We start from the raw sequence: 21,843 nt of genomic DNA, 5'->3' as shown, positions 1-21,843 counted from the left end.
TGTGTGTTTGATCAATAGCTTTGATGCTGGCATGTCATGGGTTCTGATTTTGACATTCATTGTGCCTCATTTGACCCCTTTTTAACCGCCTTTTCTTCCCAGTTATATCACTTTTATTTGCTACTTTTCATCAATCTTACACAGTTTTCACCCATTTTTGTGCTTTTGACCTATCTTTGACACTTAACGCCCCTTTTCATCACTTTTTTTTCTGCTACTTTTTGCTACGTTTTTTGCGCCTGGAAACCCATTTGCCACATTTAAATCCATTTTTTATCACCTTTCCACCTATTTATGCCACTTTAAACCTGTTTTTTGCCACTTATTAACATTTTTTGCCACTTGTAAAGAGTTTTTGCCTGTTTGGACAATTTTTGCCACTGCTAAATCTTCTTTCTTCACCTTTTCTACCCATTTTTGCGACTTTAAACCAGTTTTGCCTTTATCACCATTTTTTACCTTATGTCTTGCCCCTTTTTTGCCACTTGTGACCCCTTTTCACCATTTTCATGTCAATCTTTGACACTTTTAACCAATTTTTGCCAATTTATGCACATTTTATGCCACTTAAAACCCTTTTTGTTACTTTTTAATCCAAATTCAACACTTTGTCCTTTCCATTTTTGCCTCCTATAACCCGTTTGCCTGTTTTTACTCATTTTGCCGCTTTTTGTCTAATTTTACCAACTTTCCCCCCATTTATGCCAATTTATACCTTTTTATGCTACAAATTTAACCCTTTCTCATCACTTTTTCTGCCCTACTTAAGCCACTTTAAAAAAATTTTGCATCATAAATCCCATTCTTGCCATTTTAAAAATCTCTTTTCACCACCTTTTCCACCCATTCATGCCACTTTTTTTTAACCTTTTTTTTATTTTTGTCACTTATTTTGTCCACTTTTGCTGAGTAGGTTGCTACTTTAAACCTATTTTTGCCAATGTATGCCTATTTATTGCCCCTGTAAACCTATTTTTGCAACTTTAAACACTTTTTGCTTAACTTTGCAAAGCAGATGGATACGCCCGATTCCATGTTTCTCACTGGCAAATCCATTTTGCAAAGCTCCCATCTGAAACTTTTTGGCCTGGTTAGAAAGTGACAGGACCAATCAGGGTCGAGGGGCAGCTGGTGTGGTGGAGTCGTGATGTAAGCAAGCAGCAACAAGAGGCCGGTGCAATTATGGTGGAAGAGCTTAGCGTGGATGCTGCACCAGTTAAAGCACCGGTTTTATCAGAACTTGACGACATTTCTTCGTTAAAAGAAGAACAAAGAACAGCATTGAGTTGTTTTCTTTTCAAAAACGACAGAAGTCGTGTACAGATATGTCTATAGTCGCCATGGTTCGCGTTATTGCTCAGTAGCTGCGCATGCACACCTCGGTCGCGGCTACGTCACGTGTTTTGTTGCTCTGATTGGCTGTGTCAAGATGTTCATCCAATCACGAGTTTTCTTCGAAGCCTCTGCCCTTTCCCAAACGCTTAGTATTGAAGGTTTCCCAGATGGATGTGTGAAACACACACATCCATCTGGCGTGTGAGGTTACTTTTTGCCACTTTTAACCCACTTTTCTTTTACTTAATTCCTCTTTGCCAGTTTTTCTGGTCATTTTTCCACTTTACCGATTTCACTTTAGTTTTAAGAAAATGGGTTTTACTTTTTTAAGGAGGCTTTATACTACTGCATAAAGAAATAAAAAAAAAATGTATATGTTGCTTTTATAAGATTGATAATCAGTCAGGTTAAAAAAAAACATATATCATGGTTTAATTTTACAATGGACCAGGATTTTGCTGACCCCCATGGGCCCCTAATTCGGCAGGGCCCCTGAAAACTCTTCCCTTTAACCTCTATATGGGTGGCCTTAGTCTTCACATAATTAAGAATGAATTCACATTCGCTCACTGTATGGGCTGCCTCGCTTAGATTAGCATGTTGAAGGAGTAACAAAGTATTTCTTTCTTTGAACATGCGTTTCCTTTGAATCCCTGATGGATCCTTTGTTCACCTCCTCAGCTGTAACCAGAAGCAGCAGCTGGAGTTGGAGCAACTGCATTGTGACTTCGAATGTCTGAGGAGCCGAGAGCATCACAAGAGCCGGCAGCTGGAGGAGTTGACGTGAGTCTCTACTTTACTGTCCTGGCCGCCTTTCAAAACACTTCACCATATGGAGGCCTGGGGGCGAGCTGCCTCTTTTGATTCACATCTTCCATTTCTCTCTGTCACTTGTCATCTGTGTGTCTATTTATTTCCCTCTCACTCTGCAGCTCCGAATGCTGACTATTTACAGTTTGTGTTCCTTTATGTGGAGAAATAACGTAGTTTAGTTTGGGGCTAATATTAGCTGAACCCATACCCTTTGCAACTTTTTATGAAACCTCTTTTTTGCATGTTCTGGGGAGTCATGGAATAAGAGAGCAGCTGGCTGCTAATAGGCCTCTTTTTGCGCTGACCTTTGCAGCATATTGCATCAGATGGCAGATGGGTAGCGGCCCACGAGTGGGGCAGCAGGCCTCGTGCTGCATTTGTTCTTTATTCATTAATTATTCCAGCACTCGTTTGGAGTAAAGAGAATTTCATTAAGAGTAGGCCATCCATCCATCTCTCTCTCTCTTTGTCTTTTTATAGATTTCTTCATGAGCGACACGAGCAGTCAAAGCAGGATCTCAAAGGGCTGGAAGAGACTGTTGTAAGTCATTATTTGCTGTCACGACTCACTGTGCTCCCTAAGAGGCCACCGATCCACTAAATACACCATATCTGCTTTAACTGGACTTTTTCTTCTCTGTTTCTATTTATGCTGCAGGCTCGTGAGCTCCACACCCTGCACAACCTACGCAAGCTTTTTGTTCAAGACCTCACGACTCGAGTTAGAAAAGTAAGCAAGACACAGCCTGATGTGGAAGCTTTTGCACCAGCATGCAAACATTAAATCTAAAGAGCATGTGGCTTGTTAGACTGATGGCACAGGCCCTATTTGGATCCACGGTGTCCAACAGTAGTGTTTTTATTTGCTAAATTATCTCTGCTGTGTTTGTTGACAGAGTGTACAGATGGAGCCTGATGACAGTGGGGGATACATTACCCAGAAACAGAAGATTTCCTTTCTTGAGAACAACTTGGAACAGCTTACAAAAGTTCACAAGCAGGTAACGTTGAGTAGTAAATATTTAAATATGAATTATAATGAAGGACAGAACATCCAGTTTCTCCCTTGGTCTTTAAAACCTGGTTCTCCTTGTGCCTTTGCACAGCAGCAGGGCAGGACGCCTCTGCTGGATAGAATAATAGAGGAGGGCAAAAAGGAGCCAGACGTATTAAAATACACAGCAGTGTGTGCCGTTTGTCACTGCTCTCCTATGGGCTAAACTAACACTGCCACCATCAATCATCTCACTAAAGCAACTTCATATGAAAGTCTCCTTGAAAGTAGAGCTGCAAGAAGTGTTAGACTACACAGCCTTTAGGGAAAGATGTCATTAAACTGCTTCTCAGATTTGATAAACAAGAGCAGAGTCATCATCCAGGTACACAAAAACACACCCAAGCCTTTAGAAATGAAAGTGAAGCCATAAAAACCATGCACACACACTTTCACATCTTTCTTTAATATTCCTAAATTGACTACAGCAGTGGACAAAGTGTTGATGTGCTAAACGCTCTGCAGACTGGCACATTTACTCCGGGCTGGCAGATTGGTGGGAGCTGCACTGCAGCAGTCTGTCAGGCAGAAAACCAATCCTAAAGTGGCTGCTGGGAGTCTCCATCCCATCCACCACCTGCTGATACTGAAGGAAAGGAAGATGAAAGTCATGGTCATAAATCAGCAAACTTAGCAGTGAAAAGTGATAAGACTCCCAAAGAGGACCAGTGGACACAGCACTGGGGTTATGTATGAGTTCTCCCGCCCTCTGTAAAGATAACATAATGTGTGCTTGTCTCAGTCCGTCTGCACTACACAGGACTGTCACGACTTCACTTAAAACATCACTCTGGCTTCCACTTTGTTGTTTCTTTTACAGTGACTCACCATCGGAAATAAAAGAGCACTGCCAGGCTTCAGGGTTCCTTTATCCTTTGCCCGCTCTGCCTGTTAGATAGTGTTGCCTGTCTGCCAGACCCTCAGGCCTCGTACTCAGCGTCTCTGCAGGGTGTGGATTAGTTTGCATGATCATGTAGCAGCAGACTTCCAGTGTTTAAGGACCCCAGTCATTTGATTTTAATAAGTATTTCCCACATGTGCAGCACATGCTGTGTGCCGCAATTTCACATCAATGACAGCTCTACTTATTAGCCTAATGGTAATTAAGTAAACACAGAAGCCAATTATCTTAAAGGAACCATATTGGGTAACCCTATATGCAATCATTAATTGGTTTTCATAAAAATATTCATATAACAATAACAATAACAATAGCAGTTCACTGTTAAAGTGTTAGTCTTTAACTCAAATTATACACTTGGTCTTCTATAAATGCCATGCAGAAATCAGGTTACTATAGAATTTAACTTTGATTTCTTGTCTTAATTTCAACTAAAACAGAGCATTTGTTTAAAATTTACTGTCTTAAAACCAGCAAGTCAGCCTACAGCCTTCAAGTCTTTTCTCTCTTAAAAATATTTTGGTTGTACATTTGTTAGTGGGCCCTAATTACCTAGCAATTTTACCACGTAACATCTCAAAAATATGGTAATAGTATGAAATGCCAATTGCACAGAAGTGTCATTGTATTTGCCTCCTGTCCCATTTTTTTTCATTTTTATGCAGGTTTTATTTATGTTGCATATCCTTATTCACATCCTATTATATTTACCATCTTTTCCATCTCCTTTGTTGTGTTGCCGTGATGACAGATAATAAAGGATTGATAAATAATAGATATTAACGAAGTATTTACCTAGAAATAATATATTAATTAGCGAGTAACTGCATGTAATATTGTGTCAATTTTCTGTTTATTAGGTGGAATTTTACCCAAGCCCTAATGCCCTAACCTAAAAATTATTCAGGAAAGACTCACTTTAATTTAGTGGGCCAGAATAAAGAAATTACCAGGCTAATATCAAAAATTTATATTTAAAAAAATAGCCATCCTATTTATTAAAAAAAAATACCACCAGTTCACCAAAGAGCTGCCAAAATATTACAAGGGCAAATTACCAGAGAACTGATACAACATTGCAAGAAATAATCAGATGATGGATGTATTATTACCCGGTAAGAACTTCCTTAATGTAACAGAATTATTACTTGGTAAAATGCCAAGTTATTACAAGGCACACCTTATTCTTGAGAATTTACTATAAAAAATATATTTTTTTATTTCTTTAGAGTTCCTATGGCACGCCAATACAAAGTACTACAGAAATATTTAACAAAGAGAAAAGACTTGAACAGTGGAGACTGACTTGTTGGTTTTAAGACAGTAAAAACTGAACAAATTCTTCTGATAATTTTCAGCTCACATACTGACAAGAAAACAAAGTTATATCCTGTTAATATCCTGATTTCTGTAGAGCAGTTAATGAAGACCACAGTTATATTATGAGGTGATGACTGACACGTTAATACGTACTGTTGCTGTAATTGCTATGATCATTATTATTACAAAAAACAATAAAGTATTGCATATAGGGCAACCTAATATGTTTCCTTTCAGATAATTGGCTTCTGTTTACTTAATTACCATGAAGAACAAACATGTGGAGCTGTCATTGATGTGAAATTGCAATACAAAGCATGTGCTCCACATGTGGAAAAGTACTTATTAAAATCAAATGACTGGGGTCCCTAAACACTGGAAGTCTGCTGCTATGTGATGATGCATTAGAATATTTAGGTAGTAATTATCCATTATTTTCTCAAGAATGAGGAAGTTATTACCTTGTAATAACATGGCATTTTACCGAGTCATAACTCAGAAATATTAAGGAATTATTTATCTAGAAATAATCAGTTGATTATTAAGTAATTCATCTTAATAGTGTGACAGGTCTTTGGGTTTTTTTGTGTGTGTGTGTGTGTGTGTGTGTTTTTTTTTTAAAGATTGATATGAATCATTGCTGAGCATGTGTTAAAGAGCACAGGTGTACCTGGAGGATCATTGGAAACAGTTTCAGTGGATTAACAGGTCATGGTTCTGGAGGATTAACATGTGCCCTCTCCTGAACTGTCTTGATAAGCTCCTTTAGCCTGTACATCAACATTATTATTTTTCAAACCACGGTTGGGCCTCATTTTCAAACTGTATTATTTGCCTGTGTTGATAAATGCAAACAGTGTACATACATAAAATATGATCAGAGCCAGCATCAGTCCAGATGTTGTCTGCCCATTAGGTGTCTGTGGAGCAGCTACAGCTAGAAAGGAGTCAATTAGTTTTTGTTTACTCTCAGGAATTTCTTTCCTGCTAGAAACTCTGACCAATTAAAAAACATTTTCCTTGTGCATCACACATTTTGATCTGGATGTAAACAGCTCAGACCAAAGTTAATGAAGTCTACATTTGAAAATGCCCATACTGGTAGACCCAGAGAAAAACAGGTAGTGTTGTCAAATGATAATGTCACATTCATGTGTCTTTTCTTGCCCTTTAAAGAAACCAGAACCATCTCACACTGATCCAAAAATAATACATGCAAGAGAGACAGAGGGACTACAGTCCTTCAAAAGTGGATGCAGAAAATGTTTGTCACTATAAGACAAATCAGTCATGTAAAAAATATTATTTTCTCTTTTCTCTCTCTATACTGGGATGCTATGTTGCATGTTCCTTGACATGACAGTCGTTCTCTGGGTGTGATAGACATGTTCTTTTGTGTCTGTGACAGCTGGTACGTGACAATGCAGATCTTCGCTGTGAACTTCCAAAACTGGAGAAGCGTCTTCGGTCTACAGCTGAACGAGTTAAGGCGCTTGAGGGTGCACTGAAGGAGGCAAAGGAAGGAGCCATGAATGACCGCCTCCGCTACCAACAGGAAGTGGAGCGAATCAAAGATGTGATGAGAGCTCGCAATCCCTTCCGTCGGCCTCATGCTGCACTGATAGGTAATATATGTACCCTGTTCACATATTCAGCTGTTAAAATGTATTTTAACAGCCATCAGAGGTGATCCACACAATTACATGGCTGTATGCATCATGACAGTAGGGATGTAATCTTATAAAATGAGGATATCAAGGATGGATGTCATGAAATATGATCAGCCTACAACCAAAATTGCACACAGTTTATCTATGTGTGAAGGCCTTAAAATAAGTTGTACTGCACTGTCACAATTTACAATGAAGCAGATTACCAACACGTTAAAGCTTTGGAAAAGGGCATCCCAATTTTTATTGATTTTTGTCTGAAAAAGAAGAGAAAAAAGTGTTTTAAAATAATGCATGTATGAGAAGATTTGTTTGATTTTCACAAAGCATTTCAATTATTTGGAATCATAAAGCAACAGTATCTAAAAAGGAAATAAAGAGCAAAGACAAAGTTACAAAACACTCAAGATTGCTGTAACTACTCTTGTAGATACATCTACTATGACCACGCTGCTGAGCATGTAACGCTTGTAAACACTCTTGTCCACTGGGTCACACCATTTCCTCTGCTTCTTATTCGATGTTTGCCCTTGTAGTGCACCATGAGGAACATCATTTGGCATGGTGCAACCATCCGTTTCATGTCTTCACTATGTGATTTCCTCTCAGGCAACATCCATGGTTGAATTTGCTTCCCCCATGCACCATCATCTGTCATGTCTTTTCTTCCTCCTACCAGAGCAGCGTACACTCATTTCACCTCTTCCCCATGCATGAGTGAGCTGCAAGGCGAGATTTTTTGACACCAGTCTCGTTGTTCACTCAGAAACTTAAAGCCCTAGAGATTAAAGTTCTTCTCTGTTATATATACAGGGAAAGAATGAGGAAATTCAACAGCACATATGAGTTGGCAAAGTTCTGACAACATTTGTAGCTGTATTTAGGGATGCCGATATCACATATGTCAACATCAGTCTCATTCTTGTCAATACAAATAAATACATAGCTCTGCTTAAGACTCTGCAAACTTAATTCTTACCTGATAAGATGATTCTGATTTTCAAAAATTGTTATTACTTCTAAAAAAACTGAAGGTTTTTGAATATTTTGTCGATTATTTTTTACCAGCGCCACTGTTTAAATGTGGTACTTTCACCTGATAGTGGCTGCATTGCATCTGAAAGCTATTTGCCAACTGCCATCACATAACAAAAGTAGAAATCAGTGAAGCCAGTGACACAACTGAGGACCTGCATTTCTCTTAACTTAAGAAATGATCTGCTCCACTAATTTTTCTAATTTACGGTAATATCTGGATCATTAGCCACCCTGGTAAATAAGCAGCTGTCTGTTTTTAAAATCTCCCTAGGGGAAAAAGGTTAAATCTTTCCACCTGTGTGACAAATTTTTTATTCATTCTGCCAAGTGCACAATTTCTGCTCAGCTCTGTCAATCTTGGTACTTCTATTTTCACTGTTTGGAGTTTGCGCATCTACAAGCTATGATACGGTAGTTGAGCTCCCAGCCTCCCGTGATCTGTCAGTCTGCCCTCCTCACTGTGAAATGATCTCAGCCAATCCAGTGCTCCACACAGTTTATGTACTTACCACTTTACTGTATATTTTCTTTAAATGCACAGTAATGACCTAATTAGGGGGAAAAACAGTTAAAAAGAGGCACTAGCCAGACAATGCATGGGAATTAATTTTCAGTTGCGTTAGGTTATATGCAGTGTGCACACACTTGTGGGAATGACGCTGCATATCTTAACACGTGTTAATCTAGAGAATGGAGGTCTCACCTTCTTTCCTCAAGAATGGTTTCTTGGCTAAAATAGACTGAAGAATGATAAACAGAGAGCCATATTCGACTTGTTTTAGCAGATATGTACACCCACACCAGATGAAGGCCAAAAGCTAAAATTTGTCTTTCTGATAAAGTTGTTTTCTAAACTTCAACTATTAGTGAAGTTTTCTGTTTCCACACTGGCAGAATTTGTCACAGGCAAGATAAACACAGAAGAAGTCTGCTTCTGGTTTGTGCTGCTTCAAATAAAAGCCATGTTTAGCATTTCCCTGGAGAAACTCCCCTCATTTGTACAGAATGCTTTTGTTCTGAATTTTTCCCTGCTTAGTTCAGCTATGCTATGAATCAAGCCACTTGTAGGATGATTTACAGAGGTAAACTTATCAAGAAAGTCATGGCAGGAAGACACGGTCAACACTCAGAACACTCATGCCTAGTATGAAAGACGTGATGGTGCCAGTCTGAAATAGGCATTATACTGGTATTTAAGTTGCCCAATATTTGTAAGCTACAGCCAACTCTTCAGATGAAAAAATAGATAGAGAATATGCGGTTTATTCACCATATTTTCAGTAAATGATCAGTTAACCCCCTGAGACCAGCACTGTTGTTTAAGACAAGGAGAGACACATTCAAAGTTTAATAACTTTTTAACCACAAAATTGTTTTTTCCTCTAAAAGCGCTCTGTTGTGTTGCTCTAATAATGCTTTCCCCACCTTCATAGCCCTTATAGAAGGTTTTTTAGTTAGCCTGGAACTTGGGTGACTTTCTTGGGTCTTTAAAGATTACATCCATGCAAGTACCTTTGAATTTGAATGCCTTTTTATACATTTTATAATCTTTTTGTTTGTTTGTTTTTTCTTACTCAAGCCAACGCTGAAGCTAATGCCATCACCATATTTTCTGTTGGTATCCCAAAATGCATTGTGACTGGGCTGTGACAACCAATGACAGGCTGTTCCGTGGTCATGCCATGCTTTGCCGAACAGTGAACAGCGCATGTGCACAGTATGGCCCTCTGTGTCACTGCAGACAGGAACTGCTTTGAACAATGACTTAAATTTCCAAACGCAAAAGGACTTTTTTTTTGGTAAAAATGAATGCTTCTGAGACTTTTTCCTCACAGAATGATTCTTTTTAAACTTTTTGGTCCCCAAGGGATGGGAGAATAAGTTTTATGAAAACAAAAACTTAGTCATTAATGTTCATCTTTTGTCTTTATAGTCCCGTAACTTTTTTTTTTAATTGAAGTGATATTACTGCATTGCTAAAGCCCATGTTGTCCTGAAAAGAGATGTTTAGAGCTTGATTGTGCACCACAGCGTTGATGTTTTACAAGCTTTTAAGACAAAACTCAAGGCGAGACACAATAGCTAAAAATAGCATAGGGCCCAGAGGGTTAACCTGGTTTCCATTGCATATTAGCATCATGCTAACAAAACCAGATGTCATGTACATCCAGGTGATCACTTAAAATCCCTGTATTTTTTGTGACTTTCTAAGATTTTCTGTGGGGGCATTTTGCTTTCATTTGATAGGATGGTAGGGCAGCTGCAGAGCTACAAGAAACATGAGGGAGAGAGTGAGGTAAGATATGCACTAAGCATGTGCCAAGACTCCTAGCGTGTCGAGGGTGCCTGTTCTACCCACTGAGCAACACTGGCACCCATAGATGCCTTTGAAATATTTATTTTCTCTGAAATGCACGCCCCTTACTTGTATTATTTGTGGCCAAAGTATTAGCTGCAAATATAAACTTTTCAAGCTTTCATCTGCTGTTACCAATACACTGTAACACAGATGATATTGTACATCCCTAGTTACATCAACATTAGTCACTGACATTTAAACTTGCATTGTTTAGTTGGTCGAAGAGAAGAAGAAGCCTTTTCTCCTGAGAGAAACAGTTTATTAGGAAGGCAGTGTAAATCCATTTTGATCCCAAAGACTCACTTCATCACTGTGCTCAATTGAAGATAATTGCTTTCATGAATTTTAATTCTGTTAGAAAGAAATGAGACACGTATACTGCTGTGACAAAATGAGCTATTGATTTCAGACTGTTTCCACATTTATGCTTTCCATTTAAGAATGATACCAGAGCATCTGAAACCCATGGTAACTGTAAGTCACCCTCCTCGGTGTTCAAAATAACGTCAAAATACTTTTTAAAATATAACTGATTGATTCTGTTTGAGAAAATGTGGAAATGCTCCCACTCACGTCAGCCTGCTGTGCTCTGTCTGTGGCTGTGTTTGATTGACAGCTGCTGTCTGGTGGTTGACGTGTTGTAGTTACACAGCAGTGGAAGAAAGACAAAGTAAAGACGGAGCGCTGCGGCTCACATGTCAGGGATTGATTCTGCCGGTGTTATTGAAGACTAAGGACCACACATGCACCTCTAGGAGCCATTAAAATGAGCTTGTGTGTTTAATTTGTTGCAGCTGTGCTTTTTATTAGACATTCAGCCTGCAACCAAAACAAGACAAGGCTCAGAACAATGTGTTTTCATGTTTATGAGTTAAGAAGAAGAGCCTCATAGTTTATGGCTGCTGTTTTACACGCTGTTAATGCTCCTCTTATTATACTACTGCTAATACATTTGAATGGCTGGATCATGGACTCTATCAACAGTAGGAGAAGCCTCTGCTATGCTCCTTTCTGTTTTGTTGGGGGCTGTTTTCAGGCTTTATGGAGGGCATTATTGGCTGGCACCATCTTGGCTTTTCAGAGCCAGAAATGATGACATTTAGTAGGTTCATGTCTTCCTGATAGATTCCACTCCACAGATTCCAGAAATACTCTGCAATATTGTCTGCTTACACTTGATTGGATCAGAGTTTACTAAATGAGCATCCTGCTGTTTGAAAGGAAGAAACAATCAGGTTTTTTTGAGTGATTAATGGAGTTAGATGCCTTGTGTTATAGTGAGTATATAGGCTATCTTTAGACGAAGTCTACACCTACACAGACACTTATTGAACATTTATAGGCAGACTTTCATGTAGCAGAGTACATGCTTTTTCATTTTATTATGAGACAACAGAACATGTGATGTATTTGTGCTGTCAAAGACAAAATAATTCTGTCAGCCTAATGTGTATTAAATATTCCAGTCACATTAAAAATGTATTATTTTGTCCTACAGGCGACATGCCAGAATAAATCATGTTTTTGTATTTTCTGGATCCTTCAATAGATCAATTCTGTTTTATCACTGACAGCCAAACCTGTGCGTGCTGGCCACTATCCACCCTGCTCTCCCACAAACCCCTTCTTCATCCGAGGCTACAGCGATCACCCCGTTGCCTTCTTCAAAGCTGATTTCCACAACAGCAACAACCAAGGCGCAGCTGCTCCTCCCGCCGCGCCTCCGGCTGCTCCCGAATCACCGGACAGTGAATCACCGAGGTTAGCCGAGACAAACTCCAACCAGAACAGCCCCTCTAAACACCTGGATGCCCAAAACATCGATTCACCCGACAACGACCCTCAGAATAACATGTGAGTAAAACCAAGCATTCATCAGTGAGACAGATGCTGCTGCAGGTTAGAACAGGTTTTTATAGTTTTATGTGGTCTGGTCCATGGGCATAGCACGGGGGGGGCAGGGTACTTATTACTCGGGCCCACAGTAGGGAGGGGCCCTTGAGAGGCCTGCAATGACAAGTGTGTCTTAGTTTATTTTTTATAAATAATTAGTGTCATTACTGAGTCAAAAGTGACTAAATGAATCGGTCAACAGACTCAAATTTGTGTCAAATAGAGTAAAATACAATACAGAGGGGACCCTGCTCCTCCCTTGAAAATGTCCAAATGGGTCCAGTGCTGCAAAATAATGCATCTAAATTCAATTTAACCATAGTAAAAATATTGCTCATAAATGGGGAAATAGTGATTAAAAATACATTAAAATGCAAAGATATTCGTAAAAATGACACATAATTTGTTGCTTGGCTAACCAGTTAAGGAGGCCCCGTATAATATTCTTTCTAGGGGCCCTAAATCCCTCGCTACGCCCCTGGTCTGGTCCATTAGATTTCTCTGATGCTCATACCTACAACATACATTCCCTATGTCACATTTTACATTTAGTTTGAAAATTCTGAAATTGAAGTTCACTTGCTATACTGAGTGTGAAGTTACATGTTTTCTGTTAGGCAGTTTGCGCCATCTTTCCAGGATCATGCCTTCTACCAGTTTTATTTAACTGAAACAGCTGAATTTGAAATAGTAAAGTGCTATGCTAAAATAGTGCTGCTGCATTTAAGAGTGCCAAAGTAGATTACATGATAAAGCTGGGGGAAAACTAATGATGGAGTACATTTTCCTCATTTTATACGTGGAAGGAAAGGATGGCATAATTTTACTTTATAACTCACACAAAAATAAGCATTAAATTTGTGTGAAATGGGTTAAAGTAGCCAAAAAAGGTAGAAATGTGGTGAAATGGGAATAGAGTAGCAAAGAAGGGGTTGAAAAGAGTGTTATTTTTGACAGCTATTTTTAATTTTAGTCTCAGTCTTAGTCTTTAGATTAAATGCCTTTTAGTTTCAGTCACATTTAAGTCATTTCTACCCTTTACAGTTTTAGTCGATGAAAACTCCAAAACATTTCAGTCTAGTTTTAGTTCATGAAAAACTTTATATTTTAGTCTTTACTTTCAGTCCAAGCATTTTTTCACTTTCCTAAATCTGGTACCAGCCAAAAATTGGAGTCAAAGGGGCAAAACATGTTGAAAAATTTCAAAAAAATGAATAATAATAATAATAATATTGGAAAAATGGGTTCAAAGTGGCAAAAATATGTTTGAAACGGCAAAAACGGGCAGGACAAAAGTTAAAATGTGGTGAAATATGTGTAAAGTGGCAAAAAGTGTTAAAAGGGGCAGATATGAGAGAAAAGAAATGAATGAACAGTGGCAAAAATGGGCAGAAATAGTAGTAAAAGAGTAGTACAAATAAATAATTTCAACATCAAAACCCATCAAGGTTAAACCCAGAGTAAAATATAGACAGCAATGTACGATATATCAATTAATCATGAATTTATATGTATAACCAATAATAAACAGGATCCTTTAGTAAAGCTATCTGTAATGCAGTCCCTCTCATATTATCCATGTATACAATTAATTGAAATCAATTCATCACAAAACCTGTAATTAATGAAATGTATTTTTTAATCATTTCACAGCACTAAAAATACGTTATGTAATATTCTCAACTGCTGCTGAATCTTCTCCATTAAAAGTTTAAGACTTTTTACAAGTACTTTTTTTTCTTTAGAAAAAAAGGACTTTGAAAATTAAGATTGAATATTGGAAATGTAGGTTCTTGATGGAGCGTTAGACACCTTCAAACTAAGTATTAAGAACCCATTCACAGCTAGTAGATTATTTTTAGAGCTTTTATATTTTTTGAGGACTGACACCTTAAGAGTCTCTCTTTAGTTTTAAGAGTATGACTGTACTGTTGCAGTTCTTTGAGTTGTGAGTTTGCAGATTTAATCCCCTCTACTGCTCATGAGCTTCCATGGATTTAGAGCACTTAAGCTCAGGTAAAATGTTAGCACTCAGGCCAAACACAAGGTAGTTAATAATGTCTGGATATGTGAGCAGTGGTTCATCATAGTCTTAATCCAGTCCTGAAGTCCTGAGCTGCTAACTCTTATGAATCATTTATCATGCACATTTCTCTGTGTGTCTTTGATTCACACTGAAATTCACTTTTTCTGATAGGGTCCTTTTTCATTTCTCCTTTCTTTATTCCTTGCCTTCTCAATCACGTATAAGCCGTTTAAATAGTTTTTCTTTCAGTATGGATGAACGGTGCCAGGCAGGGACCTAGAGGGACAGAATCAGCCCAGGACTTTATGATGGAGAGGCCCTAATGTTTGGTTGTGTGCAGCGTGTGGCACCAAATATTTGTCTCGTCCCATGGAAGAGTACTTCATGAGATTTACTGTTTGTAAACTCATGCAGTTTCAGCACCACTCCACAGTTACTGTGTGAGTAAGCTTGGAACATAAAATAAGACTTAATTGTAATATGGGTTTATCTAACTCTATGCATATTATGATTGCCTGCCAGCCCTGCACATTTGCACCTGTCAGGGTTTTTCACTGGCTTTGGCTCTGTTTTCCCTCCTCATTATCATCACCATAAAATTATTCACAGTGCTGTTTTAAATTCAGTCTTTACACCCCACATTTTGACATTTTGCCTTCACTGTATACGTCTCAAAGGCGTAAATGAGTGAGGTAGTGATCTGCCCTCTATGTTGGCTTTGGAAGTAGTTGTTATAGAGGTGAGACGGGATTGGCAGAATCAATATTAATGTCTTCAGGTGTGATGAAGGCAGAGCTTCCTTATGGTTCACTCTGAAAACTGCAGCTCATTTCAGCCTCATCATCGTTGGCCTATCTCCAGCATGGAAAATCTTGGCAAATTTTACACATTGTGCCAACACTTTGCACTTTTTAACCCCTAGATTTTTGGCACTATCCTTTTTTTTTTCTTTCACTGAACTCCAGACACTTTGAAACACGTCTTAGTCAGCATGAGCAAGTCAGATTTCCTCAGAGGTAGTGGACTGCTCTGTGCTGGAGTCTGCTCTGGGCCAAATTGGCCGCAAAGTCTATGACCGTGACCCAGTGGTCATAGAGTTGAAAATGTCAGCCATTCAGGAGTCTTTCTAAAACTTCTGATGTCCACCTGCCTCTGGTGCAGGGCAGGTGGTGAACAAACTTAAAGCAATCCTTAAAAGAGTCCAGAACTTGGCAAAGCACTTAAGTCATCTTCACATTCTCAACATTATTTTTTGCTCACATCAATTTTTTTGGTTTGGTTGAATATCCAAGATTGAGAAACTGATGTTATCTCAAAGTTTAGCTGCAGCAGGATTCTTTTCAGCTAAATCAGGTCTTTGAATGTTTTTATAAGCAATTTTCAATACACATTTTATTGGAGCTAGTTTCAAGATGTCCTCACACAGTTTCTCTCTCCTGTTTGCAGGCTTCCAGCTGAACCGGTAACCCAAACGGACCAGAGCACTGCAGAGATGCTTGACTCAGAAAACGGTGAGTTTTGTTGAGATGAAGCCTGTTAAAACAATGAGAAATATCATGTTCAAAACCAGCAGGGGTTAAATCAATTTGATATCTTGACTGTTTCTGTACTACATTCTATTATGCCGTGATAACAGCCATTATGTTTGATATTTTTTTATGTGCTCTTACAGAGGGCTGGCTGTTAAAAGCAGTTTTCCCTGCAGCTATAACAATTCCGCCTGCTGTTTCATTTTTCTTTTTTTCACTAGCTTTTATTTCCTTTTAATGGGCTCTTAGTAGGCAGTCTGTGCTATAATTCTGAGCCATCATTGAGTGAAGTGGAGGGCCTAAGTATAGGTCTATAGTCTTTAGGTAAAGTCAAAATATCTGGCAAGCAGGGCACAACTGTTAAAATGCAAAAAAAATCACTTCCTTGAATAATCAAATGATGCTGCTATGTGATGCCTGTGCATCTTCGTGTGTCTGTGTGCTTCTCTGCTCCTTGACAAACACACACACATACACACACACACACACACACACACACACACACAGGAGACAGATTAGACTTGCAGGATCATTACTCAGACAGACAGATAGCCTGGCAGACAAGCCGAGCGGCCACCTCAGCCCCTGACCAGGTGATGACAGCTGTAGAGCTCTGTTACAGCACCACACCTCCTCAATCCTCCACAAATATCAATAAAAGTCAGAAATACATTTAGAGGCAATATATCACACTGGTGTGACAGTTCATGCCCTTTATTAAATAACACATATAATTGATATTGTCCAGTCAGTGGACGTCTGAAGAATTCAATCAGGCTGGTTTCTGATCCCTATGATGCTGCATTTTCACAGCATTTCTAACCCTGCCAACAAAAACATTCAGGGAATTACTCTCATATTTGTCTCCTTTTGCCCAGAATGCAGTCATGCTTAGAACTGGCAGCTGTCCACATGATTCATCTCAGCAGATTTGTAAATATTTAAGGACCGTTAAGGATTAAAATTACCATATTTTGCTACATTTTTTTAGTTTTATTTTATTCAGTCTATTTTCAATAATTCATTTATCCCCAAGAAGACACACATGGCATTTTGGAATAAAAATGCTTGTACAGCGATGTTTTCTGGAGCCAAACTTGGAGGGATTTTTTTTTTTTTTGGTATGTCCTTAGTTATATTCACACTGGGATATAATTCTACTCAGTGTCATGAATTTCAATAAGAGCTTATGAAAAAGTGTAAAACTCAAAGTCAAACAGCTCTGCAAACCCTGCACCCCTTTTTATTTCTGATGATGTGTAACCTTGAGTTCAAGTTCGGATTAGATTTTTATGAACCTTCATTACATTTTTTCTTATAAGATTAAACAGCATCATAACCCTGTCAAGGATAAGAACCCTTAATAATATTGAACTCATTGTACTGATGAAAACAGCACACAAATGAAGGAACTGGCTCCTATGAATGACAACGAATAAGCCATATACCACAGACATTAGTGTTTCTCACACATAGGCTACCCAGGTATATTTATGACCACCCAAGTATAAAAGTCAACCCTTTTTCACAAGAGAGGGGGAGAAGATTGTAGATTTTCTTATAATGGCTGACTAGAACCAAGGTGATAATATGGACACAGCAAGGTAAACCCCAAGCATATGGGCAGAAACAATTAAACAAGTGCAGTTCTCAACGAGTATAAATGAAACACTTCCTACAGCTAGTTCTGCCCAGATGAAAGCGTCATATTTGTTATGTGTGATTAGAATCTGATGTCCAAAAGATCCAGAAGTGAGCAGAAATCAGTCCATTAATGTTGCCTCCACGGTTCCAGCAAGCTCAAAGTTGTGTGGTATCAACATTCAGCTTTAGAGCAAGAGCAGGGTGGGAGAAGAGTTATATGTCTTTCTTCGTGCAGTCTGGTTGGTGTCGAAGAAAGGATAGAGACTCTTGTACATGACCAGCCATTTGCTGACTTAAAAAACTTAAGCTAAAGCTGGAAAAACAGAGAGAAAGAGGAAGGCAGCTGCTTGACTGGTGGTGGAATGGCCCCTGTGTGTTGGGGGGGGCAGACTGGCTTTTATTACCTGTGGACCCACTGCAGAGGCTCCTCAGGTCTTCTCTATCAGAGAGGAGCCCTGTAGTTCATGATGCAGGCTAATATCTGTCACCATTCATAAACCTCCTATGTGCATATCAGATGAGGCATTTTACCCCTGCAAGATTTCTTACAATATTTAAGTTACAGTAAATAGATAAGTCAGTGTTAATGTGCATGAAGTAAGGCATTTTACTACAATGAGCACTCACAGTATTTGTGTTAAAGTTAGCAGTAAGAAAAAGTGCAGGATATTTTACAAAGTGCTTTTGAAATGAAAGTTCTCATTTCTGACTCTGTTTCTATTAAATGCTCCTCAGAGTGACAGCCTGGGGAAAGAAACTAACAGTGATTTATTTAGGTTTTGGCATATACCATGTGGTAATCCTTAATGTTTTGTGTGGATGTACCTCATTGCGTACTGTCTCCAAGGCACGTCATCCTCATTCACACACAGACAAATACTAAAAATTCTTCACACACAATCAGTACATCCAAAACAAGCATGTCATGACAAAATGAGGGAGAAAAGATGTTAAAGAGGCACAGCTAGCCTTTTATCTTGTGGCTAATTCACCCCCATTCATTTGTATTGCCAGAGGTTTCATTGCACACAGCATACAGAGATACCAAGCCACAGTAGGAGAACCATGGGTATGAAAACATTCAGGCAAGGGAGTTCCAATATCAAGTGGTCACTGAAGATGTATTGTTAATGCTTAGTATGGATGTACATGCTCAAGTGCAGTCACCTGGTGTCTGAATGCCAAAATAGATTGTTACCTCTACCAAGGAGGTTATGTGATTGGGTGGGTTTGTTCGTTTGTTAGTTTGTTTGTTAGAAACATAACTCAAAAAGTTATGGATGGATTTTCATGAAATTTTCAGAAAATGTCAGAAATGGCATAAGGAAGAACTGATTAGATTTTGGGACTGATCTGGATCACTGTCTGGATCCAGCAATGTTTTTAAAGGATTCTTCACTATTGAGAGATAGGGCCGATGGCGTCTCTGTGTTCTCTGAGTGCTTTTCTAGTTAATGCAATGCAATCCTTTCACTTAAAAGTACGTCTTTAAGACTCAAGTTTTAGGTCTGAAGTACATTTATATACACCACTTTCCACATTATTAAGCAAATGACATTTTTCTCTTATTTTCCTAAATATTAATGCAAATGACTTATATATATATTTTCCAAGTCATCAGACGTTAGAGCATAATTCACATGTTTTTGAACAAACTTCTTAAGATAAACATTATATTTAATAAAAATAAAAACCTCAAAATGCACTTTTCCACATTATTATGCAAAACAGAGTTTTAAAATATTTTATAGGTTGTAAAGAACTGAAAATGGTCATTCATTGAATTTGCAGAATTAGGAGGTCATATTTACTGTATCAAAACATCAAAAACATCATAAAAGGCAAAGTTCCCTGTTAACATAGGAGCCCGTCTTTGATATCACCCTTACAGTTCTTGCATCCATTTAACTTGTAAGTTTTTGGAAAGTTTCTGCTTGGATTTCTTTGCAACATGTCAGGATAGCCTCCCAGAGCTGCTGTTTTGATGTTAACTGCCTTCCGCCCTCACAGATCTTTAGCTTGAGGATGCTCCAAAGGTTCTCAGTAGGGTTGAGGTCAGGGGAGGATGGGGGCCACACCATGAGTTTCTCTCCTTTTATACCCATAGCAGCCAATGACAAAGAGCTATTCTTTGCAGCATGAGATGGAGCATTGACATGCATGAAGAAAATTTTGCTACAGAAGGCACTACTCTTCTTTTTTACCATGGCAGAAAGTGGTCAGTCAGAAACTATATATACTTTGCTGAGGTCATTTTCACATCTTCAGGGACCCTAAAGGGGCCTACCAGCTGTCTCCTCATTAATCCGGCCCAAAACATGACTCCGCCACATCCTTGCTGACATCACAGCCTTGTTGGGACATGGCGGCCATCCACCAACCATCCACTACTCCTCCATCTGGACCATCCAGGGTTGCACGGCACTGATCAGTAAACAAGACTGTTTGAAAATGGGTCTTCATGTATTCCTGGGCCCACTGCAACCGTTTCTGCTTGTGAGCGTTGGTTAGGGCTGCCTGAATAGTAGGTTTAGACACGACTGCAAGCCTCTGGAGGATCCTACAGCTTGAGGTTGGTGGGACTCCAGATGCACCAGCAGCTTCAAATATCTGTTTGCTGCATTGTAATGGCATTTTAGCATCTGCTCTCTTAATCTGATGAATTTGTCCGTCAGAAACCTTCCTCATTATGCCTTAATCCGCATGAACTCATCTGTGCTCTGAATCAGCCACAAATTTCTTCACAGTACGCTGATCACGATTAATTTTTCATGAAATATCTAATGTTTTCATTCCTTGTCCAAGCCATTACACTATTTGACACTTTTCAGCAGCAGAGATCCTTTTTCTTTCCCATATTGCTGAAACATGTTGCCTGCTTAATAATGTGGAAAAGTGCATTTTGAGGTTTTTATTTTTTAAAAATAAGGGTTATCATTATGAAGTTTGTTCAGAAACATTTGAGTTATGCTCTAATGGCTGATGACTTGAAAAATATTCTGACTGTCATCTGCATAAATATTTAGGAAAATAAGAGAAAAATGTCATTTGCTTAATAATGTGGAAAGTGGTTTATACCCATATCAGTATCGACAAAATGACTTTATAAGAATCAGAGAAGAACTTATTCTACAGTCCATGGTAAACAGGCATGTGGTTACATGTCTGTGTGAGGACAAGAGGATGAAGAAAAAGGAAGGGAAATAAAACGAGCAGTCATTTGTGACACAAACTAAATTAGAGAGTAAAGCACAATGAATAGATATATGTAAACCATTTATTATTATATTAGTTGTGTCTGTGTTGTACAAAAAAGCTTAGTGAGTAATTTGCAGAGTCAATGAGGGGAAGGGGAGAAAAACCCCAGATGGTTGTAGTAACAGTAAATTTGTGGAGTACTTTTGTCTAAAGACGTGCTGTTTAAGTGACTGGAAAATGGATGAAATTGATTGGGCTATGTTAATGTAATGTTACTCATCCTTTAAGATCAAGATCACTCTTGTCTTAAGGACCACCCATGAAAAGACTTTATCTTTAATGCATGGATTCCCTCTAGGTATAAGGAGTTCTGTATTGAACTTTCTTTCTTCGCTCTTTTTAGTCTAGATGTGCCAGCTGAGTTGTAAAGTGATAGACATAAGACATCACCAGAAAAGGGACAGAAATATTGCATTCATTTAACAAAAAGATTCTGAGGTTGGATTAAACAGCTGATAATGGCCTATAAAACAACCTATATGCATGTTAAGTAGGAACAGGCTGATATGTCATAAGCTGATAAGAGACCGTCATTGCTGGTTTCTTTTACTGAAAACTCTAATATTTCAAACTATGCTATGTCTGCTGATTAATAAAATGCTGACATGGATAGCTTTAAAATGTAATGACAAATACCTTTTCTAATCATTTACATAAAAGTAACATTTTCTCTCAAAGGTAACACATTATGCGGCTGTTTCTTCCACAATCATCTATCTCCAGTAGCTCTGGGTGGTTTCAGTTAAAGTCATTTGTATCTGTTAAAAACCCACTTCTTCCTTATTAACACTGCACAATCCCTCTCACTGTGCACCTGCCTGCATCCTTATGCACCTTTTTCTTTGTCCACAGGAAACACCACAGATATCAATGACAACAGGTAAGACTATTTGTTCACTGCAAAAGCACCTGCTTCTATTTTAGTCGCCTTACTGCAGGCTTTTTGTTGTCTGGATGAGACAGAAGCCTCTAAAACGTAGCTTCTGCAGGGCTTTATGGATGT

General features: G+C 38.6%; 1 protein-coding gene across 1 annotated transcript in view; it reads left to right on the top strand.

Annotated features, from left to right (window-relative positions):
* The window catches only part of kif5ab (kinesin family member 5A, b), a 147,937-nt gene that overhangs the window by 122,732 nt on the left and 3,362 nt on the right, over window positions 1-21,843 (top strand). Inside the window, exons 20-27 of the mRNA XM_041783080.1 lie at window positions 2,017-2,118; window positions 2,629-2,689; window positions 2,807-2,878; window positions 3,045-3,149; window positions 6,832-7,048; window positions 12,065-12,344; window positions 15,856-15,920; window positions 21,693-21,720. Of these exons, the coding sequence (XP_041639014.1) occupies window positions 2,017-2,118; window positions 2,629-2,689; window positions 2,807-2,878; window positions 3,045-3,149; window positions 6,832-7,048; window positions 12,065-12,344; window positions 15,856-15,920; window positions 21,693-21,720 (930 nt within the window). The remainder of the gene's footprint in view (window positions 1-2,016; window positions 2,119-2,628; window positions 2,690-2,806; window positions 2,879-3,044; window positions 3,150-6,831; window positions 7,049-12,064; window positions 12,345-15,855; window positions 15,921-21,692; window positions 21,721-21,843) is intronic.

The sequence above is a fragment of the Cheilinus undulatus genome, linkage group 3 (genome assembly GCF_018320785.1).
Source record: "Cheilinus undulatus linkage group 3, ASM1832078v1, whole genome shotgun sequence".
Lineage (NCBI taxonomy): Eukaryota > Metazoa > Chordata > Actinopteri > Labriformes > Labridae > Cheilinus > Cheilinus undulatus.
Note: the sequence above shows the minus strand (reverse complement) of the source record. Positions and strands in the feature narration are given on the sequence as shown.